Source organism: Aspergillus lucknowensis (assembly GCF_044049455.1).
Source record: "Aspergillus lucknowensis strain CBS 449.75 chromosome Unknown BJX67scaffold_18, whole genome shotgun sequence".
NCBI lineage: Eukaryota > Fungi > Ascomycota > Eurotiomycetes > Eurotiales > Aspergillaceae > Aspergillus > Aspergillus lucknowensis.
In genome coordinates this window covers 381,854-402,969 of record NW_027263562.1, presented here as the reverse complement: position 1 = coordinate 402,969, position 21,116 = coordinate 381,854, and the positions used below count along the sequence as shown (strand labels likewise).

The 21,116-nt window shown below is 53.0% G+C and overlaps 9 protein-coding genes across 9 annotated transcripts; 5 read left to right on the top strand and 4 right to left on the bottom strand.

Annotated features, from left to right (window-relative positions):
* Positions 1-390: 390 nt before the first annotated feature.
* On the top strand, positions 391-5,132 carry BJX67DRAFT_380960 (uncharacterized protein; the record flags this gene model as incomplete). The annotated part of the gene is made up of 3 exons (XM_071032917.1): positions 391-3,111; positions 3,169-3,937; positions 3,991-5,132. The coding sequence occupies 3 exons, from the start codon at positions 391-393 to the stop codon at positions 5,130-5,132; spliced, it is 4,632 nt and encodes a 1,543-aa protein (XP_070886593.1).
* A 56-nt stretch (positions 5,133-5,188) lies between these two features.
* BJX67DRAFT_80412 (FAD-dependent oxidoreductase) lies at positions 5,189-8,068 on the bottom strand. The gene is made up of 4 exons (XM_071035476.1): positions 7,671-8,068; positions 7,340-7,605; positions 6,897-7,267; positions 5,189-6,849 (listed from the first exon to the last, which is right to left on the bottom strand). The coding sequence occupies exons 1-4, from the start codon at positions 7,961-7,963 to the stop codon at positions 5,485-5,487; spliced, it is 2,295 nt and encodes a 764-aa protein (XP_070886592.1). The 5' UTR covers positions 7,964-8,068; the 3' UTR covers positions 5,189-5,484.
* Positions 8,069-8,672: 604 nt separating this feature from the next.
* On the top strand, positions 8,673-10,134 carry BJX67DRAFT_80484 (nitrilase). The gene is made up of 3 exons (XM_071035477.1): positions 8,673-9,431; positions 9,479-9,803; positions 9,851-10,134. Exons 1-3 carry the CDS (start codon positions 8,958-8,960, stop codon positions 10,093-10,095), a joined length of 1,044 nt encoding a protein of 347 aa, XP_070886591.1. The 5' UTR covers positions 8,673-8,957; the 3' UTR covers positions 10,096-10,134.
* On the bottom strand, positions 9,869-11,516 carry BJX67DRAFT_80532 (uncharacterized protein). Its single transcript, XM_071035479.1, has 4 exons — positions 11,163-11,516; positions 10,700-11,111; positions 10,499-10,648; positions 9,869-10,445 (listed from the first exon to the last, which is right to left on the bottom strand). Exons 1-4 carry the CDS (start codon positions 11,340-11,342, stop codon positions 10,174-10,176), a joined length of 1,014 nt encoding a protein of 337 aa, XP_070886590.1. The 5' UTR covers positions 11,343-11,516; the 3' UTR covers positions 9,869-10,173.
* A 100-nt stretch (positions 11,517-11,616) lies between these two features.
* BJX67DRAFT_80519 (glutathione S-transferase family protein) lies at positions 11,617-12,890 on the top strand. Its single transcript, XM_071035478.1, has 3 exons — positions 11,617-12,096; positions 12,150-12,397; positions 12,441-12,890. The coding sequence occupies exons 1-3, from the start codon at positions 11,860-11,862 to the stop codon at positions 12,778-12,780; spliced, it is 825 nt and encodes a 274-aa protein (XP_070886589.1). The 5' UTR covers positions 11,617-11,859; the 3' UTR covers positions 12,781-12,890.
* BJX67DRAFT_80407 (Rieske [2Fe-2S] domain protein) lies at positions 12,709-14,405 on the bottom strand. Its single transcript, XM_071035475.1, has one exon. It carries the CDS (start codon positions 14,339-14,341, stop codon positions 13,001-13,003), a length of 1,341 nt encoding a protein of 446 aa, XP_070886588.1. The 5' UTR covers positions 14,342-14,405; the 3' UTR covers positions 12,709-13,000.
* A 257-nt stretch (positions 14,406-14,662) lies between these two features.
* Positions 14,663-15,960, bottom strand: BJX67DRAFT_371929 (FAD-dependent oxidoreductase; the record flags this gene model as incomplete). Its single annotated transcript, XM_071031164.1, has 7 exons — positions 14,663-14,926; positions 14,976-15,009; positions 15,059-15,389; positions 15,436-15,490; positions 15,540-15,611; positions 15,660-15,885; positions 15,932-15,960. 7 exons carry the CDS (start codon positions 15,958-15,960, stop codon positions 14,663-14,665), a joined length of 1,011 nt encoding a protein of 336 aa, XP_070886587.1.
* A 655-nt stretch (positions 15,961-16,615) lies between these two features.
* On the top strand, positions 16,616-18,340 carry BJX67DRAFT_371928 (major facilitator superfamily domain-containing protein; the record flags this gene model as incomplete). The annotated part of the gene is made up of 5 exons (XM_071031163.1): positions 16,616-16,761; positions 16,809-16,873; positions 16,927-17,370; positions 17,427-18,052; positions 18,101-18,340. 5 exons carry the CDS (start codon positions 16,616-16,618, stop codon positions 18,338-18,340), a joined length of 1,521 nt encoding a protein of 506 aa, XP_070886586.1.
* A 254-nt stretch (positions 18,341-18,594) lies between these two features.
* On the top strand, positions 18,595-20,745 carry BJX67DRAFT_380952 (transcription factor domain-containing protein; the record flags this gene model as incomplete). Its single annotated transcript, XM_071032916.1, has 7 exons — positions 18,595-18,664; positions 18,720-19,121; positions 19,178-19,584; positions 19,635-20,168; positions 20,221-20,327; positions 20,379-20,392; positions 20,441-20,745. The coding sequence occupies 7 exons, from the start codon at positions 18,595-18,597 to the stop codon at positions 20,743-20,745; spliced, it is 1,839 nt and encodes a 612-aa protein (XP_070886585.1).
* Between the last annotated feature and the right edge of the window lie 371 nt (positions 20,746-21,116).

The window sequence follows — 21,116 nt, the reverse complement described above, 5'->3', positions numbered from 1 at the left end:
AGCAGCGATTGCCTGTCTTGGGGTCTCAGCGTTCTCCAATGCAACGTCCCTCGCACAGCTCACTCAATGGTAACCGCCACGCCTTGCGACTGTCATAACCTTCAACGCCCCACGCTTTGTGGTGTTGATCGTTCTGAATCAGATCGTCGGCAAGGCTGAAAAATACACAATGACAATACAAGGCACACTGCCACCAAGCCTGCAGAGTCCAAGAACAGCCCCGTGGCTGCGCCCGAATTGATGCAGGCCAAAGGCTTTGAACTCTCAACCGAGCGATGATGCCTGGAATCATCTCGTTTGTTCTCAACTCCGACGCAGGTAAATCGAGGCGACTTCTCTCACAAGCACGTACAGGAAGTTGATGATGCCTTCGCTTGAACGCCGCCCGCCATGCCAGCCAGCGGCAGAGACGAGCAATGGCTCCGAGCACAGTTGCACAGTCTGGGAGACTCAGATCCCGACAAGCAACCACTGCAACCGCTATACTCGACATACGCAGCAACATGGTCTCCAGCCGACGAAGACCAGGCAGTCCTGTTGCTGACCCAGGCGTCGGAACTGCGGAGGAATGGAGAAATAAAGACACTGATCAATGTATCCAAGGTCAAGCAAGATAAATGGCTGTTTGAAGATTACGAGACGGTTTTGAAGCAGACGGTCGGCGCAACTTCAGTCCCAGTCGGTGTCATTGCGAGTGTTTTGAAGCACCTGGCAGACAATCAGCCGAAAAAGGCGCGAACAGGCTCGTTGAAGTTTCGCAGGTCGGTAAAGGAGAATGACATCCACTCTCTCATGTCCGGCCTATTTACGACTTCGTTGATGCATAACCGACTCGATCAACTGCGTGCATTAGCCCATGCTGCCCGCTCGGCTGGGCAGTTGACGGTCGTCAGCAGAGCCCTCCCAACAGCGGTTCAGATGGACAATATCCAGGCCGCTCAGATACTGATAGAAGAGGGCGCCGATACAAATACCTGTCCCAAAGTTTTCTTGTCATGTCTTGAAGCCGGGAAGCGTGAATTCATCCGTCTTCTACTCCGATCCCAAAACACGGTTTCGCAGAATGTCACCACCGGTGCGTTACCAGCCGCTGTCAAACTTGGGGACATTGAAACTGTCCAGCTACTCCTCGCCCACGGGGCCAATGCCGAAGCTCAAAAAGGGCTGGCCCTGAAGCACGCAATTGATACCGGCTGTTTCGAGCTTATGGTTCTGCTTCTCTTGAGCAAAAAACACCCGACGGGGTCGACACTTGCATCGATGGTTTCATACGTTTGGACAGAGTACGACGCGTTTGCCGGCCGTCAAGGAAAAATGATCGAGATCTTGCTGAATGGAGGCGCGTGCGGCAACGACGTCGATACTATCTTACTAGGCGCCGTGGAGGAGCGATGGGGAGAACTGGCCCGTCTGCTGATGTCGAAGGGAACCACCATAACCTGTTGCAATGCCCAAGCCTATCGGCATGCAGTACACGCCATCGATTACGAGATGCTACAGATACTCGATACAGACAAACTGGGCAAGGAGCTGGCAACAGACATCTTTCTCTCTATCAACACTACGCGACATGGGGCTGAAATATCTCCGCAGGATTGGTGGAAACTGGCCACTCTTCTTTTGGCTCAAGGAGCTTCAGGTGAGGTCGTTGATGAGGCGTTGGTAAATCGTGTCAGCGTCAGAGATCTGAAGAGCGTCAGACTCCTGCTGGTATACGGAGCGTCGGTCGACTATAACAACGGCAATGCACTGGGAATTGCGGTGTCGTCTGAGGACATGGATTATATCCAATCAATTCTCCGCCATGAGCCTAAAGCAGAGACAGTTAATGCAATTTTCCCGCGCGTCGCTACCCTTTCGCACCGCGTCCAATTGGACATAACCCGCAAGCTCCTGGAGGCTGGAGCAACCGGAGAAGCCGTGGACGAGGTTCTCTCTTGGGCACTGACAGTCCCAGCCTGTCAGCGGGACCGTCCTTTCGTTGAAGCTCTCGTCACCGGTGGGGCAAATGTTGAGCAGAAGGAAGGTTTTTTTATTCACGAGGTAGTCAGGGATGGAGACTTCGACACGCTGGTGATTCTTCTCCGCGGCGTGTCTTCCACTGCTATTTTACATGGATGCATTCCACTCGCTATGGACCTCGACGAGCGACGACAGTATAGGATACTGGCGGCTCTTCTCGACGCCGGTATTCGGGGCGGCCCTCTAATTGCCCAGGCTCTGGTCGACAGCATCGACGAAACTAAGCAATCGGCAGTCCGGGTCACGGAACTATTGCTGACAACTGGAGCAGCCAACACAGCCTTCAATGATGGAGAGGCCTTCAAAAAGGCAATCGTGTGCAAGGGACTGGAATTCCTGCAGCTCCTCGTACCATTTAACCAGCTTGATGAGTCGCAATTCTGCTCGTGTCTTGGGATCGCGATATCTCTCCCCCGCGACGATATGCGAGTGAAGAAACTGAAGCTATTGCTGACAGCCGGCGTGAACATGTCTAGCGAGCACTGGAATACCAGTCTACGACATGAGATGGTGTTGCTTCGTGACGCCGGCGAAGGATCGTCCGTCGTGCTTCGCCTCCTCCTGGATGCAGGGGCTGATGTTAATTATCACCATGGGCAGATCATCTGCACCGCCATTGAGGATGGCCTGTTTGAGGCTTTCCAAATGTATCTCGGACACTCACTAACAACCCAGTCGCACGAGGCTGCATTCACGACCGCACTCACATATGCCATTGAAAACATGGACTTGCGATTTATGAGAGAGATCCTCAAGTTGGAGACACCAACCGACATACTAAACAATGCACTGGTTGTTACGGCGGGTAGAGGTAAGAATATGAGAGACTTTTGCGAACTTTTGCTGGAGCACAAGGCTTCTCCCAGCTATAACAACGGCGCTCCGTTGTGCTGCGCGATCAGGTCAAGCTCGTATCATCCCAGATTGATCGAAGTGCTTCTCAAGTATAAACCGACGACTGAGGCCATCGCGGCTGCTCTTGATTGTGCATTCTCTGCCCTCGGCAAGCAACAGCGTTTGGATACTGTTAATCTTCTTCTCACTTGTGGGAAAGCACAGGAAGCGCTCAATGGGTTGCTTATAAAGGCTGTATGTGTTCAAAAAGTGATGGAGATGACTGGGTCCGCTAACAGTACTCCTCCATAGGTTCAAGAGGAATCGTGCGACCCAAATCTGCTTAAGGCGCTCCTCCGCGCTAATGCATCTGTCCTGTACAAGGACGGCGAATGCATTTTTCATTCAGTCATGAAGAATGATGTGGGATCCCTTCATATCCTACAGCCATACTTTGCCAATAGGCCGGGTGTTGTGACACACGTCTTCAAAAGGGCGTGGGAGAAAGGCGTAAGAGCAGAGACCCATGAAGCCGCTCTCTCTATGCTTCTCAAGGCTGGCGCAACAGGGTTTTGGACGGATGTTGCCCTTGCGGATACAATTGAGACGTTTGATACCTCGACAAACTCAATGGCGCTTATCCTCAGTCTCTTAGACGCAGGGGCCGACGTCAACTACTGCAATGGCCTCAGTCTCGTCAAGGCGTCGGCGAAGGGGAATCTTCGCGTGCTCAAGGAGCTCTTCGCACACAGTCCAAGCCGCGACAACGTGACTAGGGCGTTTCCACATATCTTTACGTCTGGAGTTGATAAGTCAATTCTCCGTGACCTTGTTCGGGCGTTCTGTTCGCATTCGTCTCGACCAGATTTTACCGACTCCCCCGGACTGATTCTCCAGCGACTGATCAAACATTACCCGACCGAGAAAGACCTTCTCAAATATCTAATTGACTCCGGTTGTCCGGCAAAGTCCGTGGTGAAGTCAAACGGGACAATTTACACTTCGTTATTGTCCTGGGCATTGGCCGAGAGCACGGCCAAGGTATCAGATGAGATCATTGATATTTTGCTATCTGGAGGAGGTGAGTATTTCCCGAACGAGGATTACCAACAGCAAACATGTAACAGATCTTAGCGGACCCCAATTATACAACCACATATGGTCGTCCACCTCTTGAGGTTGCGATTTTGGCATCACGCCGTGAAGCGGTTTCTAGTCTGCTGCGCCACGGAGCGGACCCTACCACTCTCGCAGGTGTCGCCAATTCAAAGTCCCTTCTCTTCCTCGCAGTAACAACCGGGGACATCGATATTGTCCGCTTCATCGTGCAGGCCAGCCCAGAAGCCCATGATGGGGCACTCCATTTCGCCGCCGGGGAGATGAACGTGAAGATCCTGGAGATTCTAACCGTTGAAGGCAAGCAAAGGGACTACGCATACTCGGGCTGCGACGGCCGCACCGCACTAGCCGAGCTCTGTATGAAGGCTGACGGCAACAGATTCCGACTTGAGCTTCCAAAAGCTATGACTCTGCTCAAGGATACGCGCACCGTCACGATGAAGTCGTACGGGAAGTCTGCTCTTCACCTCGCCCTTGACAATAAAAGTAACCCAGTATCCGTGACGCGGGCACTTCTCGACAGCTGCATGGGTGAGTATATCAACGACGACTTCAATCTCTACGAAGATGCCGGCTTCGTATACTCGCCACTCGCATACGTCCTGAAACGTCTAAACGGAGCGTCCAATTCGCTCCATCGTGATAAACTCGTCAAGCTCCTCACCCAGTTCGGCTGCAAGAATCGCTTCTGGGCTTTAGAAGGGAACCACCAACCATCAGACGTGATTAACGCCCCGGAATATATCACTCGTCTCATAAACCAGGAAAAGGATCACGAACGAATGCTAGCGAGGATTCGCGCCCGATCTGAACTCGCACAAGAAAAAATCGCAGCGCAGCACGAACTACTCCTGAAAAACGAATTGGAGTTCTCCAACCTGAGGACGAAGCTGGAAAATGAAGCCGAAGCCCGGCATCTGAAACACGTGTCCGATCGGTGTTCTGCTGAGCTAGCAAACGATAATCTGTCGGATCAGTACTCCAAATTTGCGCGCGAGAGGCGACAAGCCGAGATGGAGCATCTGAAAAAACAGCAGGAGCTCATAACGGCGGCGTACAAGGAGCGGGCTGAGATTGAACGGAAGAATCGAGAGGCCAATGCTCGTGAGACGAGGCGGCTCCGGGAGATGTGGTATGAGATAGACCCTTGGGATTAGACTCTGTCGCTGTTGCTGTAGTGTGTATTCCTGCATATTACAAAAAAAAAAAAAAAATAGACTTATCATGGATCAACGCCCTCGCTGGTGTCACCTCAACCTGTACTGCCTTTTTGCTACTACTCAGTCCGTAACAACAGCTCCAAGAATGCGACGATCTGCCGTCAGCCCTGCCTGTCGCAGCGGGAACCATGCCACCGTGGTCGCGCAAAAGAAGCCCCAAACGAATGTGAACATAATTCAGCTGGCTGTCGATGCAGTCTATGACTCTGAATGTGTGGATCACGAGATACAAGAGGGGGGGAGCAGGTGATTGGAAAATAATGTCTTGACAACGGTATATAGTATCTACCTAGGTAGACTGCATAGAGCGAAAGCCATCGCCAGACGCGGGGAAGGAAGGCCCATAGCGCTTATCGGAGACCCGCTGGCGAGCCCTCTCCCAGGCCCTCTCTCTCAACCACCATGCAGCCATAAGCGTAGCTCCGGGTCCGATGAGAACCAGTCCCAGAAGGATATATAGTGTACCGCGCCCGAAACTCATACTGACGATGTTGACACGGCGGAGGTCCCAGAGGGTGAAGAGTAACCAGAGCGCGATGAGGAGGGTCAACGTTCCGAAGCTGATGATTTCGGCTGTTACTGGCAACAGACGACGGGCTGTGATAGCGGGGATGAGACTCTTCGTCATGAAAAGCAGGTGGGTGGTGCCGGAGTCGAGGATCACGAAGAAGAAATATCCGTTTATATAGCTGAGATCGAAGTTCGTCCATCGAACGAGCAGTTCCGAGAAATGAGCCGCCGAGCGGGTTAATTGGTACTTGAGGAGTGAAGTCACGACTGGCAAGATAAAGTGCGCAGTGCTGCGGGCGTCGAAGTGGTAAATAACAGCAGGGAGAGGAACCGGCAGGTTAGTGAGTATAGCTGGGCTGCATAAGGACATGGCTAATGCTATCGGGAGGGCCTGTGCGGCGGCGGGAGGAACGGCGCGGGGAAAGGGGTAGTAGAACCCCTTGGAGCGCGAGCCGAGAATCCAAAGTGAGAAATAGACGGCCAGCGTAGTGTCGCATCCGATGAATATGGAAAGCACAGCCCACGGGAGGGGGCTGAAGAGAGGACTCAGCAGGAATGCTGAGCGGTAGGATTCGAGGACCCAGAATGCGTTGACACATAGATGCGATCTGGCGACAGAGTAGTGCCACCAAGAAGAGAAGGCAGAGGGTTCAGATCCTGGGACGCCGACGGTCGTCCCCAGAGAAAGGAAGTAGCGCAGCAATCCGACGGAAAGGAACATGGAGATCCAAACGTACGATGCTGGCGCGGACCGACGCCTTGCAACCACTGGGACCTCATCATCGTAGGGGGTAAGCCCTTTGGATCTCGCAGGGAGCGGGATGTACTTCAGTGCCTCCCCTGCGGTCATTGCCTCCGCCAGACTGTTCATAGGGATTTCGCGTGGGAACTTGGGGAAGGCATGGAGGATGATCAGTTTCAGAATTCGATTGTCGAATGAGAACAAGTCTGAGAACTCCCGTGCATCTTTCGTGAGCATTTCCGTTCGCGGTCGTCGGGCCTCCTGCAGCTCGAAGAAGATACCTTGAAGCTGCAAGTATGACGGGGTGGTTTGGCCGCTATCCAAGACCTCTTTGAGACGATTTGCAAGAAACGCAGCATCCTCAATCGCTGCATTCCCTCCATGTCCGGTGACGGGGTGCATCTATTCGCCAAGTTAGACTCGTCGCGGGCGGCGAACTGAGCCCTCACCTTGTGAGCCGAGTCTCCGAGAAGGAGTATTCGTTGATAAAAGTATCTCTTCAACACGAATTCTTCCACCGGAACTACGCCAGTGTTGGTGGAAGTTCTATACAAATCGCCGAGGGTCACGTCCGGCCGGATCTGGTCAGAGGCAAACTCTGTCGCGTATCTCTCTTTCTGCTCGTCCGGGTACCAAGGGGTATCCCCTGTCGCGCCCTGTTTCCGCGTCGTGAAGAACACGAACCAAAAGGTCAAGCCGTTTGGTGCGCTGCAAACTAGGTAATGACGGTCCTGTCGGGCGGTCATCCAGTAATCTGTTGGCTTCACCTGTGCCAGTCCATGGGAGGTGCCGAATAGACAGCCACGAGAGCTTTTGATCGCTATTATTCGCCGTCAGTCAGCTCAGCTACCAAGGCATTGAGGCGTTTGACACGGGCGAAATCAATCAATACCCTTGCGATCGGAAGTGATATCACACTTGTCAGCTTCAGCCAGCCGCCACATTTCGTCGCGAGACTTGCTGTGCACTCCGTCGGCGCCGACGACAAAGTCGCCTGTGAAAATACGGCCATCGTCTGTCTCAACCTTTACCCCGCCATCGACGTGCTCGATTCTGGCGACTCTGCTCGACAGCTGTACTTTCGACTTGTCTCTGATCGCCCCCCACAGGGCATGGAGCAGTCGCTGCCGCTCCACAAACAACATCCGATACCCGAGCCTAGACAAGTCAGCGCACTGAGTGGTCACCCTTCTTCTTCCATGGAGGGGAACGACAGTCCGTACATTTGGTCCAGATGCGTACCGATCTTATCGTGGGTTCCCAAAAGTTCCCCATCAGGTCCGTAAATAGGCAAGTCTTCGACCCCGCCGCCGAACGGCAGCAGCTCTTCGAAACAGCCAAGCTGGTCCACGACGCGGGCCCCATGCGCGAGTAGAGCGATACTCGCGCCGATAGACGGGGTCACACCGTCGTGCTTTTCGAGAAGAGTGTACTCAATCCCATAGCGTTCCAGGCTGGCGGCAAGCGATAAGCCGGTGACGCCGCCGCCGATGATCAACACTCTGAATGCTGTCATCTCCACCGACGTGCGCCGATGCGTGGTCGTGGAGGACTGAGACGGTCTGCCGGAGGGTGTGGGCGTGAGGGGACACTTCTGGAGAGCTGTAAGTTATGTCCATTATGGGGCGGAAAGGTGAATCTTTAAATGTGGCATCCTTTATCTCCACCATGGACTTGCTCGTCGAATGATACGCGCGCGTCTTGATGCCATTTTAGGGCCGCCAGCGTTGGGCCACCAGAAAAGGTCTACCCGCATAGGCTCACCCCGTACAGGGCTTCCCGCAAGGCGCAGCCAAGGGCGCTGCAGGCCTTATCAACAAGCAAATCAGCAATGAGCACTTCACATGCAAGCCCGTGTGTGTTTCAGGACAACTGTGCACAAACAGGACTCTGGCCGTCAATTGGCTCTCGAGAAGTCTCTCAGAAAATGCTTCATCCATCAGAGGGCTCCTCTTGAGGATGCTGTCTATCAAATAGCGACGAGATTTAGTGCAGTAATCAGACGGTCAGACGCCGCTGCTCGTAATTTATGAGTAGTTTTGCCTAAAGCAGCAAAAAAAGCACTAACCACAACACAATTGGGCTATGCAGAATTCAAAGCTCCAAGATACTCGCAGGATAGTAGGACCGCAGCCTGGAACCTCTTCAGGTGCCAGAAATGCTGCTGGTCATGTTTTTGCCCATCCTCGCCAAACCATGTGCCTTACCTAAAAAAGGTTTAGCCGATTACAGGGTATGCACAAGGGTGGCTGTCCAAGCTTCCGGAGATGCTTGAGCTGGAGACTCTCGAAAGAAGGCTTGTCGATAAAATGCTGCGAAGGATAAAATTGAGGGGTGGAATACTCGCGCGTGCCCGTGAATCGACGGATGTTGTCGAGACTTCTGCGACTGGTAGGTTGGAGACGACTTGGGTTGTCATGACTCATCGCCGTCGTCGCCGAGCTTCCCCTCCTCGACACTCGCACCAGCATCCATCCTCTTGAAACCACCTCGCAGGAGAAGAACTCATCATGTCGAGACTCGTGGTAGCTGTCTCGCAGTCACACACCAAACACACCCTCGCAGATACCCTTGCGGCCCTGGAACAAACCGCCCGCACTGCAGCTTCCCGGGGAGTCCATATCCTGCTTTTCCCAGAGGCCTATCTCGGCGGTTACCCGCGCCAGGCGACATTTGGGACACGAATCGGATCTCGTGAAGCGTATGGGAGGGACCAGTTCTTAGAGTACTTCAATGGCGCGGTTGATCTCGGCGATACCCCGACCGGGGCTGGGGACGACTGGGTGGAGAAGAAACTGCCCCTTCCCAAGGGAAAGCAGTACCGTGGAGATGGGACTCGGGAGACACTGGAACGGATCTCGAATGAGACGGGGATTTTGATCGTTGTTGGACTCATTGAGCGCGCAGGCGGGAGTTTGTACTGCTCGGCGGTATACGTCGATCCCAAACGAGGTGTTTTGGGAAAGAGGCGGAAGGTTATGCCGGTCTGTCTTGTCTTATTCATTTATTGTCTCAAGCTGACGATGTCTAGACTGCCTCTGAGCGCCTTGTTTGGGCGCAGGGATCTCCGTCAACGCTCAAGGCTGTCACCACGGAAATCAACGGTGTTCAGTTGACTCTCGCTGCGGCCATCTGCTGGGAGAATTATATGCCACTCCTTCGTCAGAGCTTGTATTCCCAGAACGTGAACCTCTACTTCGCGCCGACTGCCGACAGTCGTGATACCTGGCTCCCTCTGATGCGCACAATCGCACTCGAGGGTCGTACTATCGTCCTATCCGCCAATCAGAGTGGGCGTTACAAGGACCTGCCTGACTGGGTGACTGGGGTCGTTAAGAAGGAGAAAGTCGACTATGGTACGTATCCCCTCGAGACAGCTAGCAAGATACTTATACCTTTCTAGATCCAGAAGCTTGGGTCACTGGCGGGGGATCCTGTATCGTCGGACCTCTCGGGGAAGTTCTCGCAGAGCCGATCTGGAACGTCAATGGCGACACGGACCCAGATGCGAGCCTTCAGATTGCTGAAGTTGACTTTGATGATTGCGTGCGGGGTCGACTAGACTTCGACGCTGCCGGAAGTTACTCACGGAATGACTCCTTCATCCTCAAGGTTGAAGGATTGGATCTAAATCCCCCACCACTCTAGTTTCGCCACATAACTCAATCAAATTTACGGACTTTCAGACAAACCATCATGCTGTAGACCACTCGTACTCGAATTATGTCAGAAGATTTGCTCTCGATTCTCACGGCTGCACCTGAAAAGCCGTGATGCGCTCCCCCCCGCCGAATACCTTCCACAAGATCGACCACCCGTTGCAAAAGTATTATCAACGGATGTCTCCGAATCCGAGGTCGAACCAGCCAGATCATAGCGGTCTTTCAGGTTGCGCCACCAGTCGCGGAGCATCCAGTAGTCGAACTCGGTGATTTCAGTGGCGCTGCCAGCGAGCATGATGAATGTTGTTACGCCAGTCGGGGTCCAGTCGTAGAAGTCTGGATGAGTTAACAATCATACTCAAGAAGTTGAGGCGTGGAGGGGAATTTACCATCTAGTGCGAACGTGTGTCCAATTTCGTGAAGGTAGATGTGGATATTCTCCAACTCAACGTTCTGTAGGAAGTACTCCTGGCCCATGCGCTGACCCCAGTCGCCGCCTGCACCGCCTTCAAAACCATCGGTGAGCCACAAGCTCTCGTCTAAATAAGTCAGTAACCTGTATTTTAATGCTCTCGTGGTGGGCAGTCTACCATAATGACGCTCAGCACCAGCCTCACAGCCGCTATAATCCCCATTCTGGTGAAAGAACCGCCCACAGGCAGGATCACACTCGGGGATCCCATCCGCATCAGTGGTAGTGTAGATATCGAGGCCGGTGGTATCGCCCTCCAGAAGTGAAATATCGCGAACGGCATACCCAACAACCTCGACCTCCACAGTGTCATACGGCCAGTCGTCGAAACCCGCAAGCCCGGCGATCCACTTGTTATACGATCGGCTTGCAGCTGCGGCGATCTGCGCGCGTTGCGCGGCGGTCACGGATTGGGCGGAATCCCAGCGCACGCAGTAGTTGATTTTGCCCTGAGCTGCAATGACCTGATCAAATCCGTAGTTCTGGAAGCCGAGCGGGTCGCTGTACGTTTCCATTTGGTGTTCCCAGACCTCGTTCTTGTTAGGCTGGTTCCTGCATGACTGTGGGTAAAGGAAGCTTACCTCGTTGAGAGGAGTGACAAGATCCGCTGGAGGATCCCATGTTACTGGGAGGCTCTGGCGTTTCGCGGGATGGTTTTTGGGCCTGGTGATATGCCACGGAATCTCCATATCCGCTAGCGGAAGGGCGGAAGACGAGCTGACCAGCAGCTGGAGAGTAGCAAGACAAATAATGGATTTCATATTGTACAAAATGAGAGAACGAAGACCGTAGCTAGTCAATGGCTATGAGAGGAAGGAGTGGGCTGTATTTGGTTGGGAGGAGGGGAGACATGAGCCTGAGACTCGGCGCCTCGCGACAATATATACAGTACACAGACTTGTAACAGGCACGATGGTACGACCTTGGCGATGACTCCCTCGGTCCGGGTATGGACCTTGACAGGTATCTCCGCCAGTTAGGTCCAGAGCTCCATCTCTACCGAACCAGGGGTTCGTCCTGAATGGGGGGAGAAACAGAGCTCAAACAGATGGCGGACGCGCCAAGCTTCCGTGAGACGAGACATTTCCGCTTGCTCAGTCGCAGGATGGATGCTGCGTGCTCAGTCCGAGACGGGGGGACAGTTCGGATTAATTACGGGCGCGGACAAAAACCCCCCGTCGCTTGGTGGGCTTTCTCCGAGGATCGTCGCCTGCAGCTCGAAAGACTTGCACCCAAGCCCGCGCCTTGTCCCACGACACCTCTTCGCATCGAGTGAGCATGTCGAAGGCCTCTCGGCTGTGGAGGAAAATCAGACACAGTGGCCCGGACCTGTGTCTTTACGTTTACCCCTTTTCGATCCAGTCCATTGTCGTCCAGTTTACTATTGGCCTGGCCGTGCGGGGGAGACTTCGGCCCCCGCGGGATTTGGCGCATTTGAGTTATCGCCTGGTGAATCTGGAAAAGAACGAGAACCTGCAGGAGTGGTATCTGCTCCAGGTCAATCCACTGGGCCGAGTATAAAGCGCTGCATGTATTCATTCTGTTGGGGCTTGGTTAACCGTGCGCAGGTGCCCACATTGACGATCAAGTCGTCCCCAGAGCCCATGACGGACCGCCTTTCGATTATCTACTGGGTGTGCGAACAATGCCCGGCTCTCCTCCCGCACGTTCATCGGGCGGAAATACGTCGTTTGATCACGCAGCTACATGAGATTTTCGAGTGGTTCAACAGTTCCAACCCAGCGGTGGAAGACCTTTTAACAAACCATGACATCACCCCCGCCCACCGTCGGGCACTCGAGTATAAGCAAGAATGGTTCGTCCCTGGATCCTGACGGTGTATCTGCTGACAAATGTAGTCAGCGAAAGCAACGAGAGATGGTCGCGCTTAATATGTCCGATGGGTACAGCATGACAAATGAGACAAGAGTCTTCTTGCGCGAGATTGTTCAGCAGCGGAATGAGCATAGCCATGGTAGTGCCTGGATCTTTGGTGATTCTGGTCCGACGGTTCTGGATGCACATGTGGTCGCTTACATCGCCCGACTGATTGATATCGGCCTTGAGGATTTAGTCCCGCCGGAGCTGCGCGTATATGCGGAGACAATCATGACCATGCCAGAGTGGCACGAGGTCATGAAAGGGAGACCGACCGTGTGGGACCCTCTGCTGGGGGATATCGACGAGCTGGAGATATGAGCTTCCTTTATGGACTTAGATACTGTACGATAGAGAAATAGACAGCGTGCTCTTTGGTGACGTCTGAGCTTAGGCCGGTGGCAACTGCTGGGCGGCCAAACGCAGTCCCACTCCCGATTTTCGAAGCGGGTTTTGTGAAACCTATGAAGGCTAGACCTTTCGTAGATCCGTCGCTAACGATATCGCGACCGCCGGAGATCCCAAGGCAGTGTCGAATCGCTCAATAGGCGAGGTTCTCGTAATAGCGCGCATCCATGCCGGCCATTGCCCGTGCGTCGCGATTAAAAGGCTCTTTAAGGGTCCCCGCGAAGTACTTGCGAACGTTGGATCGGAATACATCCACCGTATCGGTCTGCTCCTGCTGACATATCCATGAAAGCCAACGGTGGCCAGTTGTCACATGGGTAATTTCGTCGTTGTGAATAATTTCAAGGGCCTCGACACTCTCGTAGTCCTTAGCGGCGCGGAATTTGGCGATCGTCATCGGATTGACATCAAGACCGCGAGCCTCATGGACGAGTGCGATAATGCTGATCCGTGCCCGGAGATCGTGTGCGGTCTTTGTAGCCGACTCCCAGAGGCCATGGTGAACCGGGAGAGCGCCAAAGTAGGAACCCATTTCTTCTAGCCGGGAGCGCAGCAGAGAAAAGTGTTTTGCCTCGTCACTAGCAACCTTGAGCCAGTCATGGAAAAACGTCCGCGGTAGCTGTCGTGCGGGCTCGGGGGGAGAAGCCCTGGTTTGAAACTCAGCAAACCGGACGCATATATCAAGTGCCAGATCAATCGCCCAAAGCTCAATATTGGCTAAGGCGTGAAGCATGGCAATTCTGCTTTTTAGAGTCCCACCTCTTCCCGGTTTCTGCATTTGGCCTGGCTGGACTTCAACCAGCTTTTCACGTGGTGGCATCAGAGGAAGCGACACAGAATTTGATGAGATAATGGTCATCGGCGAGGGTGTAGATTCTCGAGAAACAAATGTGGCAAACAAGCGGGCTGTGAGTTCGATCTTGTGTTCCGCATTTGATGTGTTCAGAATGTGAGCACACCAATCGCATAGTGTGGCGTTATCGTCGAGGTACTGAGCGTTCTCCGGCCGATCCATCGGAGCGGTTCCCACCGAGGGTGTAGAGTCTATACAAGGAGACTTCAGCTTGATCGCCTCACTTACGGCCTCCAACCTTGCAACGGAGACATTGTCCAAACCATACGCCAAGGTCACTGTCTCGCCCTGGACGTCGACAGGGAATGTACATGCCTTGATACCGACGCTGGATTCGCCCGTTTCTACGTTGAAGTCGTATGCATGCCACGGACACGAAACAATATACGCTGAGTCTTCAATGTCGACTTGCGCCTCGTCCAATGGACCACCCGCATGAGGACATTCTGCCTCCATGGCATAATACGACCAGCCGTCGCCGCTCTCGTTTCTCGACTTGGCTGCTGGTTGGGTTTCAATTGACGGCAAACGGAAGAGCACCAAGCGCTTCCCATCCGACAGGTAAATCACATAGCGAGTATGTGTGAGGGCCGACAGAGGACCCAGGCTCAAGCTTGGCATTTCGTAGTCTCGCAGGTCGTTCGCGGTGGTGGGTTGATCCTGCCCAACACACGCAGAAGAAATTCAAGAATCACGTGTCAACGTAACTAGTCTTAAAAGGGACACACTATCATGTGACATGTGCAGGGACCCTGCACTTGGCGGTGGAGATTGGCAGTATTTTGAACCTTCGACCGGCTGTTGGAGCCGCCGCATCTTCAAGGATGATAGTCATCGACGTGAAGCGAGGTCAATTGATCATTGCTCGCTATTCTCTCCGGATTATATCCTTCTACTCATCCGTTGAAGCCGGGTCATGGACCATAATCCATACACTCCTATTTACAACCGTGATTTCGGTGGAGCAAACAAAAAGTCGTTCACCATCGTCCCGGCCGCCCTCGCCAACCCAAAGCTGAACACGTAACCACCCCCTCCGGTGCCGTATGCGTGTACAATCTTCTCTCCGTCCACGATTTCTTTCTCCACGCGCACGCCTCCCAATCGGCCTGGACGAATACCGACGTTGTCCCGAATGATATCGAAGGCTGCCGGTTGGGTGCCTGGGAACACCTGAGGTAGGTTCTCATGGACGCGTCGTAGAATCTACTGCTATTAGTATCATGCACGGTAGTCATCGCCTCGCTCTACATACGTCCAACTTGATGTCGGGATCCACCTCCGGATACCTGGAAAAAGCGATCAGAGGAGAAATTTCATAGGATCCGTGGTACTCACGTCTCGCCAACCTGCTTGATACCCCCGAGGATAGCTGTCCCGTCGAGTCGCGGTATAACATACGTGTAATCTTTCCCGTGGCGCATGAAAATCTTGTCGTGTCCCGTCTTCACGAGGACAGTCTGGCCCCGGATCTGCTGCACGTTTTGATCGGCGACATCTTCAAGGAATCTTGCTCCGAAGCCGGTGGCGTTGACAAGCACTTCGTGTCCAAAACCCTTCATGTCTGATAGCGATTTGATATCTTTCCTGACGAACTTCACACCAGAAGCTTCAAGCTTCTTCCGTAGCCACGGCAAGAAGATGGCCGGTGTGATGACCACCGATTTGTCTGCACAATAAGCAGTTGATTCCCATGTTTGCGGATAGGTACTCACAGCTCATTCCAACTCTGGCCCCTTCTGGAAGCTCACTGGGCGACATGACGCGGAACTACCAGAGTATTAAGTGCTGTCCTCGATATATATTTTCTGTGTCTCACCTCTGGCATCAAGTCTCGATACCAAATCTTCTCCAATGGTGTATCGTCTTGGACGTCGTGCATTTCGATAATCTACGGTAATGTTAGACTGGCCTCATAAACCGGGACTGCGAACTGTACCCTGACACTGGACTCTGGATTGCTCTTCGCAAGGCTCCACAGATAGGAGAAGGAATCTGTCTGTAGCTTCTGCTCGAAGGGAGTAGAACCGTCGAGTCCGAGGAAGCAGGCGCCTGCCCAAGGACTCGACCACTCTCGGCTCTCACCATCTCCGGGGAGATTCCGAGCGACGATTGTCACTTCGTTCGATCGTGACAGCATACTTGCGATGGCCATGCCGGTAATACTGTACGATCGTTAGCGGTGATCAACCTTTCTCGCAAGGGACATACCCAGCCCCAACGATAGTAATCTTCGGCATCTTGTCCTTGCTCCCGGGAATTTGCGACCGGCCGTGGATCAGTGTGGACGGAAATTATAATGATGGTGTTATGAGTTCGCCTTTATACGGCCTCTCGCTGCGCACCCTTCCCGCAACGCCTGAGTCGGAGACCCGAGATCCTCAGGCGTTGGAGCGTCACTTGGATGCCCTCCACACTTGGTTGATGCCAACTGCCGACCGAGCCCAATGGGAGCGAATCACAGCGTGTCCCAAGCAAACGTCATCGGGCGCTAGGCCTAGGCCCCGATCAACCCCTCAGGGAAACCCTCCTAGCGCCCGATTATCGCTCGGAAATTGGCGCCAATCTCAAGCCTCAACTGCCACCCTCCTATGACGAGTCAATCCATGCATTCTGTGAAACTCAGCATCTCCGGAATTGACTGCTTGCGGGGAAACTCGTATCAGATACTTTGTCACCGGTCCGGTCGACGATCTCCATGCTGGCTTGCAGCTTGTTGCCCCTATCAGCGACTCCACGTGGGTATAAATCGTGGTCTTTCCCAGGTTGGGGATGACTCTGTTATCTGTCTTGTACAAGGAGCCGCCATAATCTGAGAAGTAGACAAACGGTGCCAGTATGGAAAATAAGAGCGATAGAGACGCCCACCGCGACCATCATGCCCGCGAAGAGAAGATGACTAGCAGTCTTTCTCAGCCCTCTTCAGCACAAGGTGTTCCGGTAACGAAGGCGCAAAATTCGAATCACGAATATCTTGAGTTCTTGGAGCTCAACGAACGTTTTTCTGGTGAGCAGCTACAGAAACTGGTCCGGAAGGTCGAGTAAGTGTGTCCCCTGTTGCCTTGATATCATTGCTAACCCTCGCAAGCTGGCATGTTCTACCACAGCTAATCTTGATATATCTCATGTCCTACATTGATCGCACAAATGTTGGTGTGTATATCTTGAAAGCCCCTATAGACGATATGGAATATTAATAAGGGCAGGAAACGCGAGACTCTTCGGGGTGGAACCCGACTTAGGTCTCAGCGGCCAACAGTGGAATACATGCCTGTCCATCTTCTTCGTTACCTATGCGTTAGGGGGTGTGCCATCGAACATCGCGCTGAAACGATTTGGTCCGAAGATCTGGCTGCCGACCCTTTTGTTATTGGTGGCGGCGATTTTGGTTTTCACTTCTCTTCAGGCTAACTTCGCGGGCTGGGCAGCGTTTCGCGTCCTCCTCGGAGCGTTTGAGGCTGGAGTGTTCCCCGGATGCTCTTTTGTCCTCACGTCTTGGTACTCCCCGAAAGAGGTTCATTCTCGAATGGCGATCTTCTACTCGGGAGCTTCGGCCGCTGGTGCGTTTTCTGGTCTGCTGGCGTACGGTATTGGCCAATTGGATCACACCTGGGGCTATCGGGGATGGAGATTCATCTACTGCATTGAAGGTGCCTCCTCTGCATTGCACTTGCCATATATTTACGAGCCATGCTAATTGAGACAGGGGTATTCACCGTCCTGCTTGCCCTCGCCGCTTTCTGGTTTGTCTACGACACACCAGCCAAAGTGGGTAAATGGCTTACGCCGGAGGAAAAGCGATTCCTCATTCTTCGCCACAAGTATTCGGCTGGAGGTGAGACGGGCGTCGCGGAGAAGTCTGATTTCTCCTGGAAACATGCAGCGATGGCCTTCAAGTCGTTCCACATCTACGCTGTAGCCCTTATCGAGTTTACGCTATGTGTCACGGTGTATGGCTATTCGTTTGTTCTGCCCACAATCATCAACAATTTGGGCTACGACGCGGCTGAGGCCCAGGCAATGACTGTTCCTCCGTACGCTTTTGCCTGTCTAGTGACCGCGTTTTCTGGGTGGGCCGCGGATAGATACCAACAAAGGATGCTCTCTGTTCTGTTGCCAAATCTGATGGCGCTCGCTGGATTCATCATCATGCTTGTGAGCGTCAGATATCCATCTGTTCCTGGGGTCACCCTGTTCGGTGTGTTTCTTACTACCGGGGGCTTGTATCCGATTTCGCCTGCAGTGACTGCGTGGATCTCGCTCAACTGCGCTGGCACGATGAAGCGCGCTGTTGGCATTGCTGCCATGGTCAGCTTCTCACAACTTGGCGGAGTAAGTCCATATCTATTTCGGATTGAATGCGTACTAATCGAGGTGTAGATTGTTGGATCAAATATTTATATCTCCAGCCAGGCACCTACGTATCCCGTTGGGTTTGGTATTAGTATGGGGATGCTGGCAGTGTTTGGGTGCATCTGGCCTGTGATTTATTACTTCGTGCTGAAGCGGATCAACGCGAAGCGTGCCGCGATGGATGAGAACGAGATTCGAGCCAAGTACACGGAGGAGGAGCTCTCGGAGATGGGCGATATGAGCCCGTTGTTCAGATACGCTACATGAAGTAGTCATTCCATAGGGCAATCATCGTAATCCAGTTGATAGGATGTATAATTATTATTCTCGCTTATTATCTATCTCAGACACAAATCCTTTATCTCCTTTGGCAATCCGGACCCTCTCGCCCACTGAATTGGAGTAGATACCCTCAATCCCCGCATTCTTCGCCTCCAACTCCAACTCTTCCTTCCAACACCACAAGCCTCCAGAGTCGTTAACAAACCCCCAAATTTCTGCTTAAAGAGACCCCTTCTCTAATGCAAACAGTAACCCCTCGCAGCACAGCCTGCTACAGGTGCTACAAGCGCAAAGTAAAATGTTCGCGAGGTAAGAACAGCCCCCTGACCAGTCTCCGCATTCCTCACCAGCCTAACACAGCCAGAGAAACCGTGTCGCAATTGCCGTCTCGCAAACCGCGACTGCCAGTACCCCGTCCGCGACCGTAATGTCACCGTTTCGGAAGCTTATCTTCGCAGTCTGGAAGCGAGAGCGGTGCAAACTGGACGTATTGAGCATCCGCCCCTGACGCCCCTGGAGGCGAACCTGGAGTCCCGGGCGGAGATTCCCGCGCAGAGTGTTGGAGTCACGCTGTCGGATCCGCTCGTTGAGGATCCAACGTCGGAGGTCTTCGTTTCTGGGCTCAAGAGCCTGCGTTCGCCTACTTCGTTGCTGGGAGTTAACGATTTCTCAAATCCTGTTGGCGTTGGCTCGAGTCCTGCGGCTGAAGCGCCGCAGGTGCAGCGACAAGAATATGAGTACTACCAACTGGATCATGACACTTCTAGTATGATTCTTTTTTCCTCCTTCACACTGCTCCTGAATCGTGCTAACATAGAACAGACACCTCCTGCTCTTTCAAATTACCGCCCTACCCCTACGCTCTCATCCTCTTGGATCGGTTTTCCGTTTTCGTTGGCCACGACTGGCACTGGTTCCGGAGAGAAACGTTTCGGAGGAGACTAGATTCGACGTACAAAGACCCAAAAGCACGCGAATTGAAGGATAGGATGTGGCTTTGCCGATTGCTTACCGTGTTTGCTTTGGGAGAGTCTTACAATTCAGAACCGGTCCCAGAGATCCGTCTTTTCGGAGATGAGGACGGGTCTCGGGACAATCAAATGCACGATAGCGTCGATGAAATCATGAAGCGGCCGCCGGGTACCGAGTTTTTCGAACAGGCGTTAAGTTTGTTAAAGGTTCGATATGAAGATCCGTCTATCGATCAGGTTGAGGCTCTGAACCTCGTGGTAAGCTCCCTGCAATGGGTATCTTCGGCATCATAGTGATCGGAGAACAGGCCTTCTATTCATACAGCTTGAACCGGAAGAAGGCCGCGTACATGTATGCCGGCCTAAGCTTCCGGATGGCCAATATACTGAAGCTCCACAAGCCATCTCCCTCGCCGCCGCGCCCAGCGCTCGAGGTAGAACATCGTAAGCGCGTCTGGTGGACGACATATTGCATTGACAGAATGACGAGCACAGAAATGGGACTACCACCCGCCCTACAGGTGCATCAAGTAGAACAGTTATACCCAGATGATTCGATTCTTCTCCCTGAAGACCGAGCGGAATTCCACGACGCGGAGACGCTGACAACGCAGGTTCAGCTTGCATTCATCCATGCGGATATATGCGAGAACATGAAGAGCATAAGAAAGGATAATACGGCGAACGTAGGAGACTTGACACGCCCCATCTTGCAGAGACTGGAAGAAGTGCGCGCACGGTTACCGCCTCATATGTCGTTCAATGTCGAGAACGGAATGCCTCCGGCGATGAAGCAGATGGCGGATCGGTCACTGGCATCGCTTTACCAGCGGTACCATCAGGTGTGTTATATCCTCATGATAACTAGGAGTTAGTTCGTGGGTAACAGTGCAGTGCTTCGTCCTCTTAATACGTCCTCTCTTCCTCAAGCAGATCAGTTACCTCCTGGCAGGCGAAACTTCAAAAGCCTACCAAGAAGACTTGAAATACCTCACCAATACGTGCCTCCGTGCGGCGAGAACCAATTTAAAAATAATTACTGACCTTCGCAGCTGCGACCGAATGAGTTTGTCACGTTATCCCCAACGTTCCTTCCCATACTAACGGAAGACAGCACGCTTCGGATTCTGGGAAAGCCTCCATCTCTTCTCTGGCCTCATGATCCTCTCTCTCGCCATGTCCGTCAACTCTCGATGGCCGGATAGTTTCGATGAAAGGGCCGACGACCGAAACACGTATGACACTGCTAAGGGGCTGTTGTACGAAATGATCCACGCGGGCAATCTTGGTTCGAAAGGGCATGGCCAGATGCTGGCTGAGGTTGAGGCATTCCAAAGCGGGCTGTTTGGTGTTAATGGGGCATTCGATGTGCAGATCTGGGACGTTGATGAGTGGATCAATCAGTTGTTGGGGTCATAGTCGAGCTGATAATATCAGCACATGAAACAGACTGTTCCTTTGATACCAGACTCCCAGACAAATTTGGTCTGGCCCCAATCCCTGAGAAATTTCCGAGAATAGCTGCTAGCAGAGGTTTGGACCGGGAAAGACGTTTTTCGATAATCTGACTTCAACGGCTGTACTAGATGCGAAGGGGATATGTGTCACGGAGGGTTGTGTGGGGATACAAGAGGGTGAAACCCCCATTGATTGGACTTCGATCGTTTTACCTGCAAGGTATGGGAGCTGTGGCGCATAATGGCCTGCCGCAGATACAGCAACAGCTAGCAACGACAACCTTGCAGTACTGGGAATGGCCAGGGTCGAGATCCAGGTCATCGCTCAGCCAT

Coding starts and splice junctions, on each gene's coding strand:
- BJX67DRAFT_80407 (XM_071035475.1), bottom strand. CDS start 14,341: ATGCCAAGCTTGAGCCTGGGTCCTCTGTCGGCCCTCACACATACTCGC.
- BJX67DRAFT_80519 (XM_071035478.1), top strand. CDS start 11,860: ATGTCGAAGGCCTCTCGGCTGTGGAGGAAAATCAGACACAGTGGCCCG. Junction 12,097..12,149: donor AGGTCAATCCACTGGGCCGA/GTATAAAGCGCT, acceptor AACCGTGCGCAG/GTGCCCACATTGACGATCAA. Junction 12,398..12,440: donor CTCGAGTATAAGCAAGAATG/GTTCGTCCCTGG, acceptor TGACAAATGTAG/TCAGCGAAAGCAACGAGAGA.
- BJX67DRAFT_80412 (XM_071035476.1), bottom strand. CDS start 7,963: ATGACAGCATTCAGAGTGTTGATCATCGGCGGCGGCGTCACCGGCTTA. Junction 7,268..7,339: donor TATCACTTCCGATCGCAAGG/GTATTGATTGAT, acceptor GGCGAATAATAG/CGATCAAAAGCTCTCGTGGC. Junction 6,850..6,896: donor TCGGAGACTCGGCTCACAAG/GTGAGGGCTCAG, acceptor CTTGGCGAATAG/ATGCACCCCGTCACCGGACA.
- BJX67DRAFT_80484 (XM_071035477.1), top strand. CDS start 8,958: ATGTCGAGACTCGTGGTAGCTGTCTCGCAGTCACACACCAAACACACC. Junction 9,432..9,478: donor AGAGGCGGAAGGTTATGCCG/GTCTGTCTTGTC, acceptor GACGATGTCTAG/ACTGCCTCTGAGCGCCTTGT. Junction 9,804..9,850: donor GAAGGAGAAAGTCGACTATG/GTACGTATCCCC, acceptor ATACCTTTCTAG/ATCCAGAAGCTTGGGTCACT.
- BJX67DRAFT_80532 (XM_071035479.1), bottom strand. CDS start 11,342: ATGAAATCCATTATTTGTCTTGCTACTCTCCAGCTGCTGGTCAGCTCG. Junction 10,649..10,699: donor TGGTGCTGAGCGTCATTATG/GTAGACTGCCCA, acceptor TGACTTATTTAG/ACGAGAGCTTGTGGCTCACC. Junction 10,446..10,498: donor ACACACGTTCGCACTAGATG/GTAAATTCCCCT, acceptor TAACTCATCCAG/ACTTCTACGACTGGACCCCG.